This window comes from Protomyctophum parallelum (assembly GCF_964188405.1).
Source record: "Protomyctophum parallelum genome assembly, chromosome: 4".
NCBI lineage: Eukaryota > Metazoa > Chordata > Actinopteri > Myctophiformes > Myctophidae > Protomyctophum > Protomyctophum parallelum.
This window is the reverse complement of record NC_139700.1, coordinates 7,825,980-7,849,677: the sequence shown is the minus strand read 5'-3', so window position 1 is coordinate 7,849,677 and position 23,698 is coordinate 7,825,980. Positions and strand designations below refer to the sequence as shown.

The window sequence follows — 23,698 nt, the reverse complement described above, 5'->3', positions numbered from 1 at the left end:
CAGGGCATAGAAGAGTAATTTTGAGTAGAAGTACTCGAATACGTAACGGTGAGTAATCAGAGTAAAAGTACTTGGTAAGGGGACCGGGTGAGTATGGTAGCTAGGACCCCTTGGGCTCGGCCAACAGGTAGGTACACAAGTGCTTATATTCTGATTTCTCTCTAAACAGTGGGCGCGCCGTAGCAGTAGACTACAGCAGCCAATGTATTAACAGAAACAGTGACTTTCTTTCTAATCACAGCCTTGGTCTTCTTTCACCAGGGTAAGGGAGGCTCTCGCCAACTTAAAGTCTTTTACAGGTTTAACTGAACAGAAACGGCCTGTCTTCGTTCACAGGGCTAGTGTGCCACTTTAACTAGAATGTACAGCCTTTGATAAACATCAACAAGATCCTCTTCGTTCACATTCTTCAGCGCTAGTGTGACACAGGTAACTATACGTCTTTTCTTCAGTTAACATCAACAAGGTGCTCTTCATTCACAATTCTTCTTATTATCCTTAGCTTCTCAAGCGTCGGTAAGTGCCTCTTCTTAGTCAACGTGTGATAGTGAAAGAAAGTTTGTCTAACTGCGACCTTAACGTGCGGTGGTCTGCCGGTGGATACGAGGGACCCGTCTTCTGCTACTCGTCCCCGATCCGAGTCAGGAGGGTCTCCAGGTATGCACCGCTTTCCAAGCGACACTTGGTTATGGGGGGTACACACTCCCGTGTGCGCTTTCAGGCCCACTCCTACAAGCCTGATGAGGTGAGAATACAAGCGTACATTGAGTGGTGGTACAAGCGATCAAACAATGTGTTTAGGTCATATGTCTGGATCCATAAAGGTGAGCAGAGTGGACTTACCATCCAACGCCAAGTGGACGGCATATGCTGCCTGCGCGTCTTGGTGTGTAGCAGCGAGTGATACTGCTAGACGTGAGGGTCGTTTATAAAGGGTGCGGCTGACAGGTTGCGTCTGTCGTTAATTGCTAACACGGGCGGTGGCTGGATTAGGCGCAGCTGATTTAGGATTGCTCTGGGGTAGTAGATGGCGTCTATGACACGGCCGTGGGCGTGCCGCGACGGCGCTTGTCTGGTTGCCATAGAGACGCGCCCCTCCCCCTGTGGCGAGACCTGACACACTCCACAACGTGAATCCTGAATAAAAGCGGCAACTGCATATCTGCAAAGCATTTAAGCCAATAAAACACAATTGGACTAGCAGATGGTCAAAAAGTATAGGCTAAACTAAATATAACAAACAGTGTAACATTCCAAGTACAGTTAGTATCACAGCTTGCATACTGTATGTGTACGTGTGTGTCCTTCACGCACATACAGTATAAGGGTGATGTGTAGACAGACAGTTCTTATAATACTTTGCTCATTTACTCCTGCAGCTTGCCTCGGGCAAAGCTACAGGAGGAGATCAAAGAGAGAGACAGAGAGAGAGCTCCATGCATGACGTCACCTTATTAACACCTTATAAGTGTGGTTTCCCAAAGGGCAAACAGACTATAGTCATTGTCACACTTTTTTCTTCTTCTTCTTGGAACCACACTCCCGGAGTTATTTAATCCATTAAATCATAGCGCCCGGCGATTTATAGTAGCAGAGCACTTTTGCCGACGGACCGGATGTTATCCCGGATGTGGCTGTAGCAGCTAAATGTAGCCAAAACACTCTAGAGCCGGTCGACAACAACGGGAGGTATGATTAAATGTAACGCGACTAGCGACGGGACCGCGGTGGGCCGTCTAACACATGATCTTTTCTTAGAATTGGACGGCGTGATTTAGATCAAGAGTTATTAACGTTTTAAGATTTTCGGTCTCGTCGGCAAAACAGGGGGGGGGGGGACATTCTAGATGACGTCCCACTGCGCTCCTAGGCTGTGGAGCGATGCGATGCTTTGATATCAATAAACCTCGTCTTTTTGACAAAACTTCGTCCTGGGCGCTGGGTGTTAATTGAAAGGACGGTGAACTTCGTCCTGGGCGATCGGGGTGTTAAGTATAGTACCTGGTAGGTAAAAAATATTATGTAGCCTATGTATGAAACTCAAAATCGCTGGATGAATCAATCATTAGAAACATCACAAAAAGTATTAATATATATCAAACATATTAATAGATCCAGAGCCACAGTGGCCAATCAGGGGTAGCAAAGCTTAGTTTTTATTTTCATCAGTGGAAAAAAAGGTAGTCAACGTTTTAGTCGACAAAATCAACACTGGTTGGCCATGACAGACACCTTATTCTTGCGTCGCCAATATCTCGGACGGTAAACTCTCCTCAGAGGCACTGCTGTCTCCATTCATCAATTTCACCCTTCGCAATGGACGATACAAAAATGTAGATTTACAGTTGATCAATATTGAATCGATATAGTCAACAGATGTCATTCCTCGATGTAACTGACTAAATCACTATGTGCTGTGGTCGCTTGGTGGTTTAGTAGACCTACACTTCGCTTCCAGCCGCGCCGACTGCAAAAGAAGCTCATAGCTTCACTACAATACAATAAAGTAAAGTCCCACTGTGACTGTCTGGTTAAGTTATGCACCGAACACAGCAGGGAGAGGATATAATGACAGTCTGAGGGAAAGCAGTTCAGAGGGGTTATGTAGCGACGTACCGAGGCTCTCATTCAGTCTCTCTCTCGTTATTCATTTGACAAGAGATGAGCACGATGCTTAGCCCATTTTGGGCGGGAAGTATACCCCTTTTGGTGTTTTAAACATTATGTTATAATTTAGCTATTGAAAAATAGCAGATCTATACAAGCTCATAGCGCGCTACGAGCTTGTATAGGTCTGCTATTTTTGAAAAATGTGGTGCAAAGCTTTGAATATATACTCTTTCAGAGCGAACGTTTTTTAACTCAAATCTTTGCTTCTGGGAGGTGGTCCCTGAAACAACACATTTTCAGATGGGGGTCAGCGGCCAATTTCATATATTTTTGGGGGTCCTTGACATGAAATATTGAGAACCACTGATATAGAAACATGAGGTTTTTCAGTTTTTAATTTCGACGTCAGGCCTAAATGGGTTAGAGAAGATTGTACATTGATTGACAAAATAAAGAAAAAGAAAAAAGTGCAAATCTGTGCTTACATTGTGCCACTCCCGCCCTCAGTCTAGAATAGATAAAGAAGGCAGCACTTATTCAGCTCTGGTAAATGGATACCGTAAATGGTGCATTTATATAGCGCTTTTACCCAAAGCGCTTTACATTATATTCACCCCATTCACACACATTCACACACCGATGGCGGGAGCAATTAGGGGTTAGAGGGGTGCCCGGGATCGAACTGGGAACCTTGCGGTTGTCAAACTTGTCATTCAGCTGCTCTACGGCCACTCTACTCCTAAGCAGTGTACTTGAACCAAATAACTTGGAGCAATATGGCTGTAGTCCCAGGTTCCAATTAAGGTGGCATAACCTGTGTCCTGTTCCAGTTAATCTTCTCATAATATCATTTGTTTGGCTCGGCCAACAGCAGACTGAACTGGAAACACATGTGAAGGCGTCATAATGTGTGATTCCAGTTGATAATATGCGATTCCAGTTGATAATATGTGATTCCAGTTGATATGTGATTCCAGTTCACAATATGTGATTCTAGTTGATATGTGATTCCTGTTGATAATATGTGATTCCAGTTGATATGTGATTCCAGTTCACAATATGTGATTCCAGTTCACAATATGTGATTCCAGTTGATAATATGTGATTCCAGTTGATAAAATGTGATTCCAGTTGATAATATGTGATTCCAGTTCACAATATGTGATTCCAGTTGATAATATGTGATTCCAGTTCACAATATGTGATTCCAGTTGATAATAAGTGATTCCAGTTGATAATATGTGATTCCAGTTGATATGTGATTCCAGTTCACAATATGTGATTCCAGTTGATAATAAGTGATTCCAGTTGATATGTGATTCCAGTTCACAATATGTGATTCCAGTTGATAATATGTGATTCCAGTTCACAATATGTGATTCCAGTTGATAATATGTGATTCCAGTTGATAATATGTGATTCCAGTTGATAATATGTGATTCCAGTTGATAATATGTGATTCCAGTTGATAATATGTGATTCCAGTTCACAATATGTGATTCCAGTTGATAATATGTGATTCCAGTTGATAATATGTGATTCCAGTTGATAATAATTATGTGATTCCAGTTCACAATATGTGATTCCAGTTGATAATATGTGATTCCAGTTGATAATATGTGATTCCAGTTCACAATATGTGATTCCAGTTGATAATATGTGATTCCAGTTGATAATGTGATTCCAGTTGATAATAGAGGCGTGTGACATCATCATCATACCCGGAAGTTATGTGGGAACGCCTACTGAGTAGCAAAAAAACTACTTTATGGCGTCGATAGTCCATACATCCACACAGAAAAAAATATTTGATTCCATTAAATGACTTTAAACAACATTAAATTCAATTTGTCACTCACTTTGCCACTCGATCTGCCATTCACTTTATGCATGTGCATACCCTCTATACAGTATGTGATTCCAGTTGTCAAAACTATCTGCTGAGCCAATCAAACGAAGCTATGGGAAACTGAACCGGAAAGGGAGACAAACTTAGAAAGGCCAGAACATCGCAAAACACTCAACCAAAGACACTGTGTGTGAGTGTGTGTGTGTGTGTGTGTGTGTGTGTGTGTGTGTGCGTGCGTGCGTGTGTGTGTGTGTTGCATGACGTGCAGCAAGTAATCTCTACTGAACGACCCTCCGCAAAGTACACATTTCAGCCAACATCTGGCCCACGGCTCTCTTCCTTTTGAGCAGATGTCCAACTGGTATGCCCTTGAGCAAGGCACTTAACCCAACAACCTTATTCCAGGGGCACAAGACTGGCCAGTGTGTGACGCTGTCGTGGAGAGCAGCAGATGGACGGTGTACTCTCTACCACCATGGAGATGAATCGCACCTCAGAGACCATCAATCTACATGGAACGCTGATACTCTCACATGCACACTCACATACTATTATATGCTATATCCTTGGAATGGATGCTCACCACAGACCCGCGGCAGACTTCGCTGGCCGCCAGCTGGTACATTATTCAACTTAAAAGCTTGTTGAGGAGAACTCACAGCAGAGCAATAATGAAAGATTTATGTGGAAATAGAGTTTAGTTAGCCTCGCTTATGTGACGCAAACGGGTGGGGGGTAGATGGAAAAAGAGAGGCAATAGAGACAATGCAGACAATGCTAATACGGAGAGAGAGTGATTGGGAGCGATTTGGGAGCCACTCGAGTACTTGTTAGCACTCAGTCTATATTACTATGTTTAATTTAGTTATACCAAAAAACATTTCCGTCCCTCCTGCCTTCATTAGTGGATATGAAAAGCACAAGGTTGTCCTGAGATATCAGAGGAGATGAACAGAGAAAGAGAGAGGGAGTTATAGATACACAGGCAGATCTGCATAGCCTACATTAAGGCAAACTGACAAAGAAACAGAGATATGGGTCAGACAGAGGGAAAAAAACAGAAAAGGACTGGGATTAAGACAAACAGAAGGAGCAACACGACTATGGAGATGATTAAGAGAATGAAGAGCAAACAAGAGACTAAGGTAGCAAGTAACAGTTAGTAGTCACAGTTAGTGCATTTGGGACAAAGAGAGATCTCAGTATGCATTAATGAAGTGCTAGCTAACATCTCTATCTGAGACACATACAGTAGTGATGGGCATAGAGCCAAACATTTTATGTTTATGCGTCCCCGTGTATTCAAGACACTTTAGCTACGTTGTCGTAGCCAAATTGGTGGCAGCGGTGGCCGAACGGTTTGCGCAGCGGTCTTGATATCGGAAGGTCGCTAGTTCATATCCACGGACCAGCACGTTAAAATTACCACTGCTGAAGTGCCCTTGGACAAGGCATTGAACCCCTACCATGAAATGTTCTATGAGCAGGGCCTGGCTGTAAACAAGTTCTTGAGCTTAGTCCAGTTACCCTGGGTAAACATAGTACCTTTCCTTTCCTTTTCATGTAGATGCAGAGATTTTTTTCAGAAATGAAAAAGCTCTGTTTATTAAACAAAAACGTGTACGTATCAACGGTCATCCGCATTACCACCACCACCATCATCTCTCTCTCCTCCATTGACTTCCCCCTTCATCGCTTCCTCTTTCACTTTCATTCCGAAGTTGAACTAAATGAACCTTCCAAACCAATTGATCCACAGTAGTACACACTACTGCAACACCACCACACCCACGTGCATACACTGCACCGCATCCACACAAAAACACAACATCCACAAACATGCACGCACACACACACACACACAGCTATGCCTCTCCCCTGTGAAGAAGACAAAGTGGGAGGTATATTGCGGTGGACGTAGCCACTGACCCTCTCGTTGAGTTAATGAGCTTTTATTGACTTTAGCACCTGGGGCTGCCGCTGTAACTTATCACTGTTAGCATCTTGCTCCCTCACCACAAAACGATCAGAATGGCGCTGCGCGCGCACGGACACGGACACGCACACGCGCACGCACACACGCACTACTTTACATTGTGTAGGACTAGGTAGGCATTTGTAAAGTGTTCATTGCTCTCGTCCCCCACAGAGCTCAGCTGGAGTTCTATGGAGACTCGGGAACAAACAGTGGGGAGCCGCTCACATTATTGTCCTGACCTTAAAAGAATGTCAGTGATGTCTCACAGGTTTCGGTAGAGCGGGTCACAAAACCAGAAAGCTAGATTATTGATTTACCCGGAAAAATATATTGATACACAAACCCACCTTTATCTTTTTTGATCAGGATTATGACAGGGTATATTTGGCTCGCGTAAAACGGGTGTGAGGTTGTCTTCTGGCCTGGAATTAAATAATTTATGGATATTTGGTCAGAAAATCGAAAGCAGGATAAATGAACCACCATGTCCAGCCCATGAAATGTTGGTTTCCCTGAAGAGATAAACATCGAACCTTCAACTCTGTGGGTGTGTTGACTCGGAGACCAGCCAGCCGTGAGCATACACAGTGTGGCGTATACATTTCGTCTCCCTCAACAACCTCGGTGGGTTTTTCCCTGTGGCTTGACTTTACTTTTTCCTTCAACGTGTGTCTGCTGCTGGTCGATGGACGCACAGTATCTACTTCCTCTGGTAGGCACTGAGCCGCAAAGCCTCAGATTCCTCCTCACCCAGCACGCTACCCCCCCTCTCATCACACACACATGTCTGTCTCACCTCACGCTACCCCCCTTCTCATCTGTCTCACTTTCCCCCCCTCTCATCTGTCTCACCTCACTCCCCCCCCCTCATCTGCCTCACTTTCCCCCCCTCTCATCTGTCTCACCTCACTCCCCCCCCCTCATCTGCCTCACTTTCCCCCCCTCTCATCTGTCTCACCTCACTCCCCCCCCCTCATCTGTCTCACTTTCCCCCCCTCTCATCTGTCTCACCTCACTCCCCCCCCCTCATCTGTCTCACTTTCCCCCCCCTCATCTGTCTCACTTTCCCCCCCTCTCATCTGTCTCACCTCACTTTCCCCCCCCTCTGATCTGTCTCACTTTCCCCACCTCTCATCTGTCTCACCTCACTCCCCCCCCCTCTCATCTGTCTCACCTCACTCCCCCCCCCCCCTCATCTGTCTCACCTCACTTTACCCCCCTCTCATCTGTCTCACTTTACCCACCTCTCATCTGTCTCACCTCACTCCCCCCCCTCTCATCTGTCTCACCTCACTCCCCCCCCCCTCTCATCTGTCTCATCTCACTCCCCCCCTCTCATCTGTCTCACCTCCCCTCCCCCCCCACTCTCATCTGTCTCACCTCACTCCCCCCCTCTCATCTGTCTCACCTCACTCCCCCCCTCTCATCTGTCTCACCTCACTCCCCCCCTCTAATCTGTCTCACTTTCCCCCCCTCTCATCGGTCTCACCTCACTCCCCCCCCTCTCATCTGTCTCACTTTCCCCCCTCTCATCTGTCTCACCTCACTCCCCCCCTCTCATCTGTCTCACCTCACTCCCCCCCCTCTCATCTGTCTCACCTCCCCCCCTCTCATCTGTCTCACCTCACTTCACCCCACTCTCATCTGTCTCACCTCACTTCACCCCACTCTCATCTGTCTCACCTCACCCCACTCTCATCTGTCTCATCTCACTCCCCCCCCCTCTCATCTGTCTCACCTCACTCCCCCCCCTCTCATCTGTCTCACCTCACTCCCCCCCCCTCTCATCTGTCTCACCTCACTCCCCCCCTCTCATCTGTCTCACCTCACTCCCCCCCCCCCTCTCATCTGTCTCACCTCACTGTTTCTTAGATAATTTATTTTCATAAAACTAAGAATAAATCCAGATTTACATACATTATCACTTCAACTATTTTAGTTTTTCTCGATTCCACTCCATCACATCAGAATCGGTAAGCCAAAGTGAAATAACAATGAAAACTAATTTAAAGTAACAGTGTTCACAATCTCCATATCTGATTGTATTTGGTTATAGCTTTTTTGTTTTTTCTCTCTGTCAGTGAAGTGTTTCTTTGCCCAAATGTATATACAGTACGTACTGAGGACATAAAAGATTAACACGGAGAAAAGTAGGCTATTTTAGTTCCGGTGTTCAAGGTCAAGGACACTTTGACCAAACAGACATCCAACATAAAGTACTTCTCGCTAGTAACCTTTCCCTCTTAAGCTTCCCCTTTCACAATCATGCCATGTCTCACACACACACACACACACACACACACACACACACACACACACACACACACACACACACACGTGTGAATAAACAGACACAGTCAGATTAAAGCCAGCACACACAGTGAGAATCAGAGTTGAATTCAATTAGAGTCATTAGTATAGAATAGATAGAGGACAGTGAATACCCTCCTCCGTCAATCATTGACTCGCTACTGTGTGTGTGTGTGCGCGCGCGTGCGTGTGTGTGAGTGTGTGTGTGTGTGTGTGCCTGCGTGCGTGCACATGTGCGTGCGTTCATGTGTGTCAGTGTGCGTATGAATATTCATGGTCAGTGCAGTTTGGGGATAGGTAGTGCAGATGAATATCACGCTCCGCTGGTACTTCACAGCGTCGGTGTGTGTTCGGGGACCACATATGCTGAGGCTATATCAACACTAATACGTTTTCACTTTTTAAATTAAACAATCCCTGTCCACACGGGCATGTTTCGGAAATAATATCCTTCCGCATTACACGCCTGAAAACGCACATCACAACTTACAATCTGACGAGCGAGGTCCATGAAGCAGTACTTGTTGACACTTTTTCTGCCCTTTTCTGTTCAATGCACAGTCTGTGGATTTAGCTAGTGGTTGTTTAACATCTATGGGAGTGCATTCAAAATCATCAAAAATAAAAGGTAAAAACCCCACCCGTGTGAAGTGAGTGGTGCAACTCCGTGTGGGGGTCCCCGGGGAATCCCAGGAACTTCCAGGCCCGCAGGAATCCGCCCGGGGTGCCGGCCCATTTCTGGCGAGCTGTCCCACGTCCAAAACGGTGGAGAAATTACAGAGTTACCGTGTGGGGGTCCCCGGGGGGTCCCTCTACTGTACTGTACTGTACTGTCACACCCAAAATCATCATATATACAGTTAATGTGTGTGTGTGTGTGGTGTGTGTGTGTGTGTGTGTGTGTGTGTGTGTGTGTGTGTGTGTGTGTGTGTGTGTGTGTGTGTGTGTGTGTGTGTGTGTGTGTGTGTGTGTGTGTGTGTGTGTGTGTGTGTGTGTTAGGCTGCACAACCGTGACACTTGGTTGTGAAAACCAACTAAACGCTATTTTCGTGCTCGGACAGACCCAGGGACAGACCCAGGGACAGACCCAGGGACAGACCCAGGGACAGACCCAGCCAGAGACACACAAAGCTCCATAATGAAAAACAGCGCCCTCGTAGGTGAAGCTGACAACAAGCTCCTTCACTTTGGGCTCTGTACTCTGTACTGTATACTGTGTTTAGGCACGGCATTGGCTTTACAGACTCGTCATGATGACTGAAACAACGTCACTCAGGTAATACAATGTGGGCTGCATGCTACAGTACCTAGTTTATATCTACAGGGCCTTCATGTTTGTTGTTGCTCCTTGGATGTAGTCTGTAGCTGAGGTCGACCAGGGCTGCTCTGGGCATTTGAAGGTTTTCTCTGCATTCCTCAGACAGGAACCACAACGTCATTGATCAAATTATGCCACCAGACCAGTGCCGGATTTACACTAGTAAATAATTCAGGGCCTCCCTCGGCCACGCAGCCCAGAAAATGTTTTTGGGGGTATTTTGCTTTAACTTTGGTGTACCCAGCCCCCCAAAAGAGAGAGAGAGTCAGACAGACAAACAGAGACAGGCAGAGACTAGTCACTGTCCATGGTGCTGAATGAACGCAGCCACCAGGAGGTGTTTTGCAGCAAAATTACCTTTTTTTGCAAGGTGCTCTGATAATAAAATCACAGAGCAATAAAGAAAGAATATGCAATGCGAACGCTTGATTTCTTTTTAATGCTTCTTTCATAGGCAATACAAACAGTTTACTGTAGGCCTACTACATGAACATAACATGTAAATATGAACTGTTTATGATGCGGAAATGCTGGTGTGTGCATGTGTGTGATATATACCGGGCTGCAGCCCACACTAGCCATAACCCTAACCATACAGTACATCCGGGCCTGCACAAGGCACTAGTACTTCCTGGCCGAAAGCTAAATTGGCAATCTATGTAGGCCTGATAATGCCACGACATGGGAATTGCCAATGGCTTCCTCCTGCACATAACGTACTTTGGGCAGTAGTATAGTAGCGTTATAAAATGCTGAATTTAATGCTGAGGGAAGGATGTCGTGAGTGATAAGACCCAATCAAGAAGGCCCCTTTTCCACCGGTTGGTTCCCAGTGGGAACCGGTTCAGTTCTTTTTGGTTTTTAGTCCATGAGCCAGAGCTCCAAAATTGAAACGTGAATTATGAATTGAGTGGGAAAAACCATACCTATATTAGATTGTTATCACCATTAAACTCTCCCAATTGAGTACTTACACGAAGACAATGATTTATTGTATTACAAATTTTACATTTTTAAATATGCAAATGAGGAATTATGTAGGAAAATATGCAAAATAATCAAAAACATGAAAAAGCTACTACTGTGGAAGGGTTATCATGTATTAATTTACTTGTATTGATCCTATAAACAATTTAATATAGGGTATAGTTTGCCCACCAATTTTGGAGCTCTGGCTCATGGACTAAAAACCAAAAAGAACTGAACCGGTTCCCACTGGGAACCAACCGGTGGAAAAGGGGTCGAAGTGAATCAATGTTCATTCATGACTGCATCATCATTTCAAACTCCATTCTCGCCTATCGAGACTAAAATGCAGGATGCAACTGGATTATACACACATAAAAATGGCTGGGTTAAAATAACCCATATTGGGTTATTTTTAACCCCCCTCCTGGGTTACAAAGGGTCCTATTCAACCCCTGGGTTATTTTGACGCAACAAAATGGGTTTTGGCCCATAATTTGGGTTATAACTTGGGTTATAAAAATATTCCATTCAGAGGGTCAAGATAACCCAACTTCCAAGTTATTTTGACCCATAATTTGTGTTATAAAAATAACCCATTCAGAGGGTCAACATAACCCAACTTCCAAGTTATTTTGACCCATAATTTGTGTTATAAAAATAACCCATTCAGAGGGTCAGCATAACCCAACTTCCAAGTTATTTTGACCCATAATGTCAGTTATGAATGAAGCATTATTGGTTCAATGAATCAGTCAATCAATCAGTCAATCAATCAATCAATCAATCAACCAATCAATCCCAACTCTCTGAGACAACAATAAGGTTACTCTCAGAAAAATAACCCAGAAATCTTATAACCCATGAATTGGGTCCCTATATCCCAGGAAATTTATATGGCTGGGATGGGTTACATAAATATCCCAAGTGTTTTTACTGTGTATAGTTGCCTGCAAGAGGCATGAAAACTCTTTGTTGGAGCAACCATCAACAACAAACCCTTTCCAACAGATACTATACATATGAATGGGAAAAGGGGAGAGAGACTGACCAAACAAACAGACATTTACATTCATGGTTTTGCTAACAGATCACATAAAACAACATATCACCAAATAATACCATAACAAAACACTAAACACAACGACCCATAACATACACATTCTAATATTCAAGTAATAACACATATAAGAACAATAACACACGGTCCTTGGCACCCCAGTGTATGCTGGGAAATGGACTTCCTCTAACCACTCCCATGGGGTGTGACCTATCCGACCCAACAATTGGGTTACCCTCAGAAAAATAACCCAGAAATCTTAACCCACTTTAAAAACCCATGAATTGGGTCCCTATAACCCAGGAAATGGTTATGGCTCTGGAAAATAACCCAGAAATATAACTCAACGCAAGTAACCCAGGAACTGAGTTACAGAAATAACCCACATGTTTTTAGTGTGTACAAACATCCAGTCATGCGGGGGTCAGCAGCACAGTGAAAGGTCTGCATTTCAGGGGATACTGCAGTCCATGAACTCCCCCAGAGGATGCACACGGAACAATACAGACTCTCTTTCATGCCAACTGCTATCAGACTATACAATGCGAATGCATAAGAACTGCCTCCCCCCAAATGGCATATGGTCCTTGGTGGTCCTGGTCTTTGTGTGGTTATGTCCATTTGTGTCTGTTTTGTGTTCTTCTGTCTGTCCAGTAGTTTTAGCTTTTTATGTGTCACATTATGCAGTTGTAACGCTTCAATTTCCCCTTGGGGATTAATAAAGTATATCTCATCTCATCATCTCAACTCATCTTATATAGGCCTGGTAAATTCTATACACACACATACATACATACATACATGCAACCCAAACTACTGCTCTTTTCTTAACCCATTCTGAACGGGCACCCATTTTGGTGTCAGCATCATGTTATGCTTTAGCTATTGAAAAATAGCAGATCTACAAGCTCATATCGCGCCACCGAGTGGCGCGATACGAGCTTGTAGGTCTGCTATTTTTGAAAAATCGAAGACACTTTTAGAATCTGATCTCAGGTCAGAATGGGTTAATAATGAAACTGTCAGGATGTAATAGACATTTTTAGAATCTGATCTCAGGTCAGAATGGGTTAATGATTTCTCAGACCTACTTTCCCTACTTATGGCCAAGTTTGACAGAGTTGTCCTCCTGGGCGATTACAATGTCCACACCTGCTGCCCCAACAACCTTGCTTGGCTCCGCCAGAACATTATACCCGCAGCCAGAAACCTAGGTGTCACCCTCGACTCCGACCTCTCCCTGGAGGGCCATGTCCAGTCCTCATTTTACCACCTTCGCAATATTGCCAAAATAAAACCCTTTTCTCATGAATAGATGAAGGCGTGGATGACTTTGGTTAAGTCAGGCTTAACCAAAGTCATCCACGCCTTCATCTATTCACGCCTAGACTATTGCAATTCCCTTTACACAAATAATCAATTCACCGACTACAATTGGTCCAAAATGGTGCAAGAAAGTTCGACCATATTACTCCCATCCTCGCCACCCTCCACTGGTTGCCTATCTCTTTTAGAATTAATTTTAAATTTCTACTTTTTACTTAAGGCTAGGTCCGGCCTTGCTCCGTCCTACCTTTCAGACTTACTTGATCCCTATGAGTTAGCCCGCGAGTTAAGATCCTCGGCAAAAGCCCTTCTCACCATAAAAACAGGCCGTAAAAAGACTATTGACGACCGGGTCTTTGCAATCCGCGCACCCATATGGAACGCCCTGCCACTGGAGATCAGGCTACTCGTTTTAAATCACTCCTGAAGACCCATTTCTACAAAGCTGCTTTTAATCCTACCGTCCTAAAGTCGGCTCTTCGGTGCTACTGAAAATTTCTGACGAGCAGAAATCATTTGGGCACTACAGCGCCGAAACAGCGGTAAAATAGGAGTATGAATCGGCCCTTACATTGTTCACAGTGGAAGTGTGCTGAGAAGGGTTACAGTAAATGACAATGCTCTTGAAACACTTAAGTATATGCATGTGTAAAAATGTGCATACTTGGTTGTGTGTGTGTGTGTGTGTGTGTGTGTGTGTGTGTGTGTGTGTGTGTGTGTGTGTGTGTGTGTGTGTGTGTGTGTGCTAGCGCATTACTGTCCTCGGCATGTCTCTCTGCATTTTGGTAAATGATTAGAAACCACACCAGGGGATTAAAACACGCACCCGTGTCAGGAAGGGAGGAAGGGAGGGAGGGATAGACACCACAGAGAATAATAAAGGGAGCTAGAGGAATGGATGGAGAGACTAGAGGGTGATACGGATAGAGAGAGGGAAGATGTAGGAGTGGATTGGAGGAAAGGAGAGATGGAGGAAGAGAGAGGTGGATGGTGAGGAAGATGGTTGGTGGAAGATGGGTGGAGGAGGATAAGGAACAGTGGGAGAAGATATACCTGCCATGCCGTGGTAGGGAGGGAGGGCCAGAGGGCTGGACTCGGGATGAGATTCATGGAGGATGAGTAAGAGAGAGCCACTAGTGAAGGAATGCAACTATCGACTATTTTATCTTAGCGATAATTCTATGGCTTACTTTTTACGATTGAGCAGACAATTGATCCATTTTGGGGCGGGAACCCCTTTTGGTGTTTTAAACATGTTATAATTTAGCTATTGAAAAATAGCAGATCTACAAGCTCATAGCGAGTGGCGCGCTACGAACTTGTAGGTCTGCTATTTTTTTAAAGTCTTGAAAACTGGAGGATTTAGAAGAGAGAGAGAGAGAGAGAGAGAGAGAGAGAGAGAGAGAGAGAGAGACATCAGAGTGTGTGCATGGAGGGACCAGCCAAATCACCCGTTGGGTGCAGCGACGGTGTCACAGGAAGGGCAGAAGGCTAGGGGCCGAACTGGGGTGGAGATGCTTGCAAGGCACTGAAGGCAGAGAGCACCATGGCGGCAGTGCATATCAATCGTGAGGCTATAGGCGTCTTTCCAATGCCTGCAAACGAGCAATTATGGGGCTAATTATTTATTTACTTAACAGCTTCTTTTACATTGGATTGATGCCACCAAAATAATTTCATTGAACATTCTTAACGAGGGAAAAAAAAGGAAAAGGTGTTAATCGGGGTGTGGCATGTCGCTAGGCAACAGGCCGCCAGGTAGGCATGGGTCCCGAGAGAGCCAGTGGGAGAGAGGCAGAGTGCAGCCGAGAAGGCCACGTCTACCACTCGGTGCCCGCCTACATGCTGTCTCAAGTTCATGAATACGAATCAAGGCCACCTGTGGAGCCAGACAGAGAAACATGTAGGCGAGGCTGCCTCTGCCCTCACTTCTCCCATGACGCTCACCGAGACAGGTCGGGCCATGCACTGGCGGTAAGCGACTCCACTCACACACACAACTCACAGCGTTCTGTATGTGAAGGGGCAAGCTCTAATTCAACTCTCTCTATCCCATACAGGCAACACGTTCCCGGTACTAAATCCATTCATTCATAAGCCCGCTGCTGAGATTGAGACGGGGAAAGGAAAGCCCCGTCAGTGTGTCTCAGACAGGAGGAACATTATAATTCTGACACAGACACCCCGTGAGGACTGGTAGGGAAAGAGCCGGCCAGCGCCACCCTTAGGGAGAGAAGGGAAAGCCTGGAGCTCCCACCAGTGACTGTTCTTATGATTTGTGCATTTATGATTTGATCAGACTTTCAAACCCACGGGTCTGTATTTAATAAACACGCCAGTAGGCGATATTCTGTACCATTGAGCGTCTTGAGTGTCTTGGTGTTGTTCAGTCCCCATTTGGAAAGACAAATTCTCATTGACTAAACTTTTTAAAAGTTTTACACTCTGTGGGCAGGAACCCCTTGGTGTTAGCATTATGTTATGCTTTAGCTATTGAGAAATAGCAGATCTACAAGCTCATAGCGCGCCACCGAGTGGCGCGCTATGAGCTTGTAGGTCTGCTATTTTTGAAAAATGACTGACGACTGACAGAAACATAGCTTTTTCAGAAAACTGGATGTAGAAGACATGTTTAGAATCTGATCTCAGGTCAAAATGGGTTAAAACATTATTACTTTTTGAATTCTGAGTTCTCTCAGAACGGGTTGGTTTGCATCCAATCAGGAGATACAGTACCCATTCATCAGCTTCAATTTTATAGTGCCATCACTTTCACTTGTTTATCCTGTTCTCTCTCCTGATTGGATAATGTTGAAAATGTTCTAGATTTTCTAAAGAGCTGGCTAGATGTGGAGGAATACTAGAACGCTCGCCTCAAAACATAGTCGCCTCGGGCGCACAGCCGGCGTAACTTCTCTGCCTCGTATTCCTAAACGTAACCTCAGTAAACTATGCTTAAACGGTTAAACCTAACCTTATTCCATCCTAACCGTAACCTCAGTAAACTATGCTTAAACGGTTAAACCTAACCTTATTCCATCCTAACCGTAACCTCAATAAACTATGCTTAAACGGTTAAACCTAACCTTATTCCATCCTAACCGTAACCTCAGTAAACTATGCTTAAACGGTTAAACCTAACCTTATTCCATCCTAACCGTAACCTCAGTAAACTATGCTTAAACGGTTAAACCTAACCTTATTCCATCCTAACCGAAACCTCAATAAACTATGCTTAAACGGTTAAACCTAACCTTATTCCATCCTAACCGTAACCTCAGTAAACTATGCTTAAACGGTTAAACCTAACCTTATTCCATCCTAACCGTAACCTCAGTAAACTATGCTTAAACGGTTAAACCTAACCTTATTCCATCCTAACCGTAACCTCAATAAACTATGCTTAAACGGTTAAACCTAACCTTATTCCTAACCGTAACTTCAGTAAACTATGCTTAACCCATTTAGACCTGAGGACGATTCTACAAATGTCTTCTAAATCGTGTTTTCTGAAAAACCCTATGTTTCTGTGTCAGTCGTTCTCAAACATATTCATGTCAAGGACCCCCCAAAAATGTGTAATTGGCCGCCGACCCCCCATCTGAAAAAATGTTGTTCCAGGGACCCCCCAGAAGCAAAGATTTGAGTTCAAAACGTTCGCGCTGAAAGAATATATATTCAAAGATTTGCGCCACATTTTCGCAATTTTTGAAAAATAGCAGACCTACAAGCTCATAGCTCAAGATCATAGCGCGGCACCGAGTGCCGCGCTATGAGCTTGTAGATCTGCTATTTTTCAATAGCTAAAAGTATAATGCTTAAAACAACAAAAGGGGTCCCCCCCCCTAAAACGGGCTAAACGGTTAAACCTAACCTTATCCCTAACCGTAACCGTAACCTCAGTAAAACGGTGCCAAAACCTAACCCTAGAGGGTATGCACATGCATAAAGTGAGTGTCAAAGTGAGTGTCAAAGTGAGTTTAACGTCGTTTAATGCAATCACTCAGATAGGACTTTTCTGTTTGAATGTATGGTCAAGGCCAGAAAGTATAGTTTTGTGCCACGCAGTAGGCTTTCCCGCATAACTTCCGAGTATGATGATGATGATGCCACGCACATACCCTCTAAATCCTAAACTTAACCTCATGCAGTAAAACTATGCCTAACCCTAAATGTATGTATTTCTAATCTTATTTTCAGTAAAACAAATACAAGAATGTCAAGAACCGCCCCACTGAGCGGTCCGAGATGTTTAACACTTACTTTAGAAAAATAAATGGTAAATGGTGCATATATAGCGCCTTTATCCAAGGCACTTTACATAGATTGTGCATTACATTCACCCATTCATACACCGATTGCGGCAGAAGCCATGCAAGGTTCAGTGTCTTGCCCAAGGACACTTCGACATGTAGACAGGAGGAGCCGGGATTCGAACCGCCGACCCATGGATCATTGGACGACCTGCTCTACCTCCTGAGCCACAGTCGCCTGGCCATGCCAGGCAAAAGGAAATAAGGAATATCACTTTACAAAGGAGTAAAGGAATGTGAAAAGCTGGACAAAATGGGAAAGCAGTCAATGCACCACAGATACTGCTAATAGTACTACACAGTACACAACATTATAATGTGTAAGCACCAGCACATAACAGGAACATTGCAATGTCCAGACTGTTCATTTCACTCAAGAGAGTGGAAAACGCATCTGATTCTCAGGACTTTGCACTTGCAGTGAAGGAAGCATGCAGACAGAAGGAAAGGAGGGAAGTACGGATGAGGGTGTGGTCTTGGCTAGAAACCTGCAGGCTCTTGATGAAATTACTGTGTGTGTGTGTGTGTGTGTGTGTGTGTGTGTGTGTGTGTGTGTGTGTGTGTGTGTGTGTGTGTGTGTGTGTGTGTGTGTGTGTGTGTGTGTGTGCGTGTGTGCGTGTGTGCGTGCGTGCTGATACTGCATGCTCTTTGAGAGTTTCATCTGTGAGGTAACGTAGTTAATGAAGAGCCGCAAGCTATAACAGAGGTGGAAGGGTACGGGAGCACAGAGAGAGAGAGAGAGAGAGAGAGAGAGAGAGAGAGAGAGAGAGAGAGAGAGAGAGAGAGAGAGAGAGAGAGAGAAGTTTGGTGGCAGAGACAATTTTCCATGTGACTTTTAAACCTATTTTTAACGAGGAATTGTCTTCCTCATGCCTATGTTGTAGCGAGAGACACACAGAGAGAGAGAGAAACTGAGAGAGAGAGAGAGAGAGAGAGAGAGAGAGAGAGAGAGAGAGAGAGAGAGAGAGAGAGAGTTGCGTTAGTTAGACAATTAAAAGCCAAAAATAATGGCTTTGCTTCAGCAGCAAACCACAGCCACACTGTGTCCACACAGTCTCTAGTTGGTGATTCAGGGAGGCTTTCACTCACACGGGGAAACCCACTGAAGCCGTTCTTTGCATTTATAGCTCTCTCAGCCAGACCAATGAATAAAAGCCCCTTATATCGACTTCATAATTAAACTTTGCTCTGATCTACGGCAACGTTCATGGGCCGAGCAAATAATGCAGTGCGCCAGACAGTAAAACAGAACTGCTGCGACACCGATGGAGAGATATAGGAGGCGATTGATTGCATGAGCTCATGGCATTTTTCCTATTTGCACCTGTCCTGGAGTCTGTCTGACACTTCAGCAAAAGAAGTCAAGTGTCAGACAGTGACAGAACAGAAGAGTCACAGGCACTGCATGGTCACCACATCACATAGGCCTATTATTTTCAAGAATACAGTAAGGCTACTTCTGCATCAGCCACATCGCTGTCACGTAACATATGCATCATCATGTTTGTGTGAAGCCAAAGCATTTGAGTGTTCCCCTGTCACTACCGTCCATCCTCATCCCCTGGGGCTAGGCGCTGAGCTGCCGAAGGGGACAGGTGCAATTCATTCATGATTTATTTACGTCGGCATGTTTTTTTTTTCTTTTTCCTTCCCGCGCGCATCCCCGGGGGGCCCCCCGTGACTGTGACTGTGACATCACCTCAGTGTGTGTGATTGGTGAATTTATAACCATCCTTCCACACTTCAACGTGCCGTGGCGTGCATCAATGTCTCGTGGTGTGATGCAATGCAATAGTATAGTAGTATTAAGAGATGATGCGCCGCGGTGCGCAACTATAACTCCCCCCGGGTTAAAAGCAGTTTAATACGCCACGTGCATTACAACAGAATGTAAAAACTAACAGATCATATAAGATTAGGTCTACGTCGTGACTCGTGTAAGAAAACAATTCAACGGAGGATTGCACATTGCACCGATTTAGACTGCAGATGCTGGATGTGTACTGTACTGGCTAATTCATGAATCCTGAGTGAGTGAGAGTGTGTAGCCTACGCGAGTACGGGGAGGACCACATCATCACGCTGATGAGGACCACTATCATCAATGAAAACGGTTACAGCTGCTGCTATATAGCCTACACGAGAACCCTGCACCGCATTTGCCATAGAAATGTTGTGCATTTATTTATTAACGCTGCTGAGTATTGCATCAGGCGATGCTACACATTATCAAATGTGTGACTGAACATGAACTGAACCCCTACTGCCCCTCAACTTGCTGTTTAAGATGCAGCAGCTTTCAGATGGCCACGCACAATCATTTACAAATGTGTATCCTATAAACTATAAGTTGACTAATTGAAGCCACTGTTCCGTTCCGCTACAGTCAGTGTGTAACTTATCTACTATGCCAATAACATCTAATTAGAATTCTAATCTTCATATTCACAATTCAGAGAGTTCAGAAATGACACGACCCCGACCCCCTGCCCCCGAGCATATTATGTTCTGTACTCACCCAAATAGAGAGCAACAGGCAAGATGAGCATGAGGCAAGAAGAGTTCACCAACGATGCCATTCTGACCAGAGTTCAGGCGTATAGGCTTCGACGGAAATGTCAAGTTTAAACTGTCTGCAACTCACTTCTCAGTCGTATATAGCCTACCTAATTATTGTGTTTCTATTCCTTTCCCCTCTTTCCTTGAACTGGCTGCTCCTCCGGTACAAGTTGGGGAGTAAGCTGGTAGAGTGAAATGAGGAGAACATACTCCAGTGTGAAAAGATACAGAGACAGTCAGTGCGCTCTGCTTGAAGGGGAGGGCACGTTTCTGCTGAGTAGGACGGTCTTCGATAGCTCCCCAATTAGATGGAGGAGTGCAGAATGAAGCTAACCCAGTAGTTTGTTGTATGAAGTCACCTTTAAGTTGTATGATGATATTGTAACCTGGCCCATTTTCTTTTCTTTATAGAGGTATAAAATGTTAAGTGTATTAGATGGAATAGATTAAAATAAGATATAAACACCATACATTTAACAAGACTTGGTTTTTTTTTATTCCAAAAAAATGCTTAGGGTAAAAGAAACAATTGTAAAATATACAACATAATCATCCAAGCACAGGGAAATGAGTACAGTTGAAATATGCCACACACAAATGAAATTAAACCTTACTTTACTAGGAAAGGGGGGAAAGCTATAGGCCATTCTGTTGCAATTATATGTGCAGGCTTCCTGACATTCTAGAGAATCCTCTGGTGGAGCCCGCGCTGAAGGAACAAAACAATTCAAAGCAATTTCAAGTTGGTACAATAAAACACGGGGGCTAACAAAATCACTTATTTTCGTGTGTCCTTCCAAAAGTTAAGGCGCCTTGTCCTTGGCAGAAAAATGTGAAGATGGACGCCACATTTCGGACTACATGACTCGTCTACATGTTGTCATGCAGGCTTGCCCAGTGTTTGAAGATCTATTCACGCAGATAAATGTAATATAGATAAAACTGCTATAGATAAACAAAACAAAAAAAAAACAGTGGGTCACCTCTCACTGGAGAGAAAAAAAAGAATTGTGAAGGCAATGTAAATCTAATATAGTTAAGAATTGGTCTGGGCCCAGTTGACATTACTAGGTAGAGAGGGGAAAAGAGTACCCCCTTTCGGGACCCTTGGTTACCTTTTCTGTATTTTACAGAAAAGGTAATGAAGGGTCTAGGAAAAGAGTGACACCAGAGATACAGTGGCATTTTTTCATCACAAATCCCAGGACCGGTTATAAAGTCTAGACAACAGAATCCTTTAACCAACTAATGCTCTATGCTAAGGCCAACAAACAAACCAAGGTCTGCAACTGAAACAGGAGAATAGAAGTTGCTCTCACACTCCCCAAGGTTCCTTTTGTAAATCGACAAGTGAGAAATAATGTGCGTTCGCAAATTAAATGTTTTCAAACCTAAAGCACACATGCTCTCCTCTGCTGTGCCATTTGAGGCTTACTTAACACAATCTTCTTGTATGTAGACACTTTAACTTCAATTTATGTATCCAAATAGTCTGCCATTAACCCTTGTGAACATAAAAATAAAGAAAGACTAAAAGGTCCTTGCACACTGCAGCGTTTTTTTCCCCAGATGTTTTTTAGTGTTTTTCCACTGGTTTTGCGTCGTCTGCAAGGACATTTAATGTCTTAAGTTTGTGTCTACAGGTTCAAATGAGATCAATTGAGAAAAGTACAATAAGGCACTTACCATACAAATTCAATGTAACGGATTCTAAACATGACAACCAAATGAACACAAGCACTGAGTATTATACAATCTGCAAAAAATGGTGGACAACCTACAGTTTACAATGACATTCAAAATTGAGATATACAAATTATCATACAATTAAAAACACATTTTCAAAGATGAACAAACGCAAATTTACAACCAAAAGGCAAGTTCTTGAATGTTGTGTTGTAGTTTGAACTAGACTGAAAGAGTCCAATGCCAGGAATGCTCCATGTACTTCATTCAAAACTGTGACGCAAAAGAAATGTTTACAATTCAAATAAGTGCTGCCCCCTAGAGCTACAGAGAAGTAACTGTACATTAAGTTTACAAACATTATTTGGACTTGCCCTTTTAGAAAATGTTGTCAATAATTTGTTAGAAGCATTATCTAATGGATAACCATTAGGTTTTTAAGCAAGTAAACATCTCTTACAAATATTGAGGGTATAGAAAAAAGTGGCCAGTGTAATGAAGAAAAAAGAAGTAGTGAATGAGGATGGTCTAATGATCAGATAACCGTATGGAGGTTTACACATGGACGGCAGCCTTTTTGGCTATTGGATTCAATAACTCATTTTGAAAATAAGCATTATACATAGTATGCTTTCTAGATACACTTCCTCTGTCAGTACTCATGCTAATGTTTAAATCACACAGAAAGCTGTGAAATGCTTCTAGCGAACAAGATGTGAAGATGATCTCCAGGCCAGGGGCATGATTCAAAGACGTTGTGAGGCATGTTTAGTTGTATTAGCCTAAACTATATTCCATAGTATGACAAAAGTATGACATTTCGCCATAGTGCAATAGAGTATAAATTTAACTTTATGAACTTTATTCCCTCACTCATTACTTAACTTGAATGCCTCAAGAATGGCCTGTGTCACTATCATGATTCCAATACACAATCACTTATTTCTATGACATATGGGTTAAAAGGAACATGACAGATCAAAATAGACAGCAAAGATCAGTCTGGTAACAACAACCAGCATGGCTGAATGTTCTTTTGGAAAATCGGCTTATGTCCAAGGTATTACAGTGTGTCAGGTATTGTCTCCAACTGGCTGGCAGAGAATACCCGAGTTTTTTCAGTCCAACAGTTAAGTCTCTTCTCACACAGCTTGCGCCTTCATATGATGGGGAAGAAAAGGGATTGGAGAAGTCAAAAGAGACATTTCTCAAGGGAACAATGTATGGATTAACCAAGGTCTGGAAGCATGAAGAGCAGTCAGTCTCACAGTCACCAAGAGGTAGGCCTCCTGGGAACAATCCCATCATCCATACCAATCCCATCTTTCCTTGCAGTTTTGTCCAAAAAAATTAAAGTTTCAAACTGAAGCACTGTTCACTGGTGCACGGACCACCAGGGACGCCTGGGATGAGAGGAAAGTACATTGGGAAGCAGGAGTAGGGCAAAGGGCTTACGGGGCCAACTCAGACTACTCGTCAAACCTCTCCGTCCAACAGCTACCCGTAGTCCCGCCTCATGTTTGCATTCAGTCCAGGTTCAAAGGTGTATCGACCCATCTGAGGCAGCAGCAGCAGCAGCAGTAAACATCCACATCTACATCCAAACATCCGTTCTGGTGGCTCAACGAGCAGGACACTGCTTGATCTCCTTTTAGAACTCTACCAGGAATCCCTTTTCTCCTAGTTGAAATGATTAAACTGAAAGCAGGATCTTATAGGTCCC

At 44.0% G+C, this 23,698-nt stretch overlaps 1 protein-coding gene across 1 annotated transcript in view; it reads right to left on the bottom strand.

Moving 5' to 3' along the window:
* nrn1la (neuritin 1-like a) overlaps positions 1–20,309 on the bottom strand; it is a gene marked incomplete at both ends in the record, with an annotated part of 87,108 nt that extends 66,799 nt beyond the window's left edge. Inside the window, one exon of the mRNA XM_083764126.1 lies at positions 20,249–20,309. Within this exon, the coding sequence (XP_083620252.1) occupies positions 20,249–20,309 (61 nt within the window). The remainder of the gene's footprint in view (positions 1–20,248) is intronic.
* Between the last annotated feature and the right edge of the window lie 3,389 nt (positions 20,310–23,698).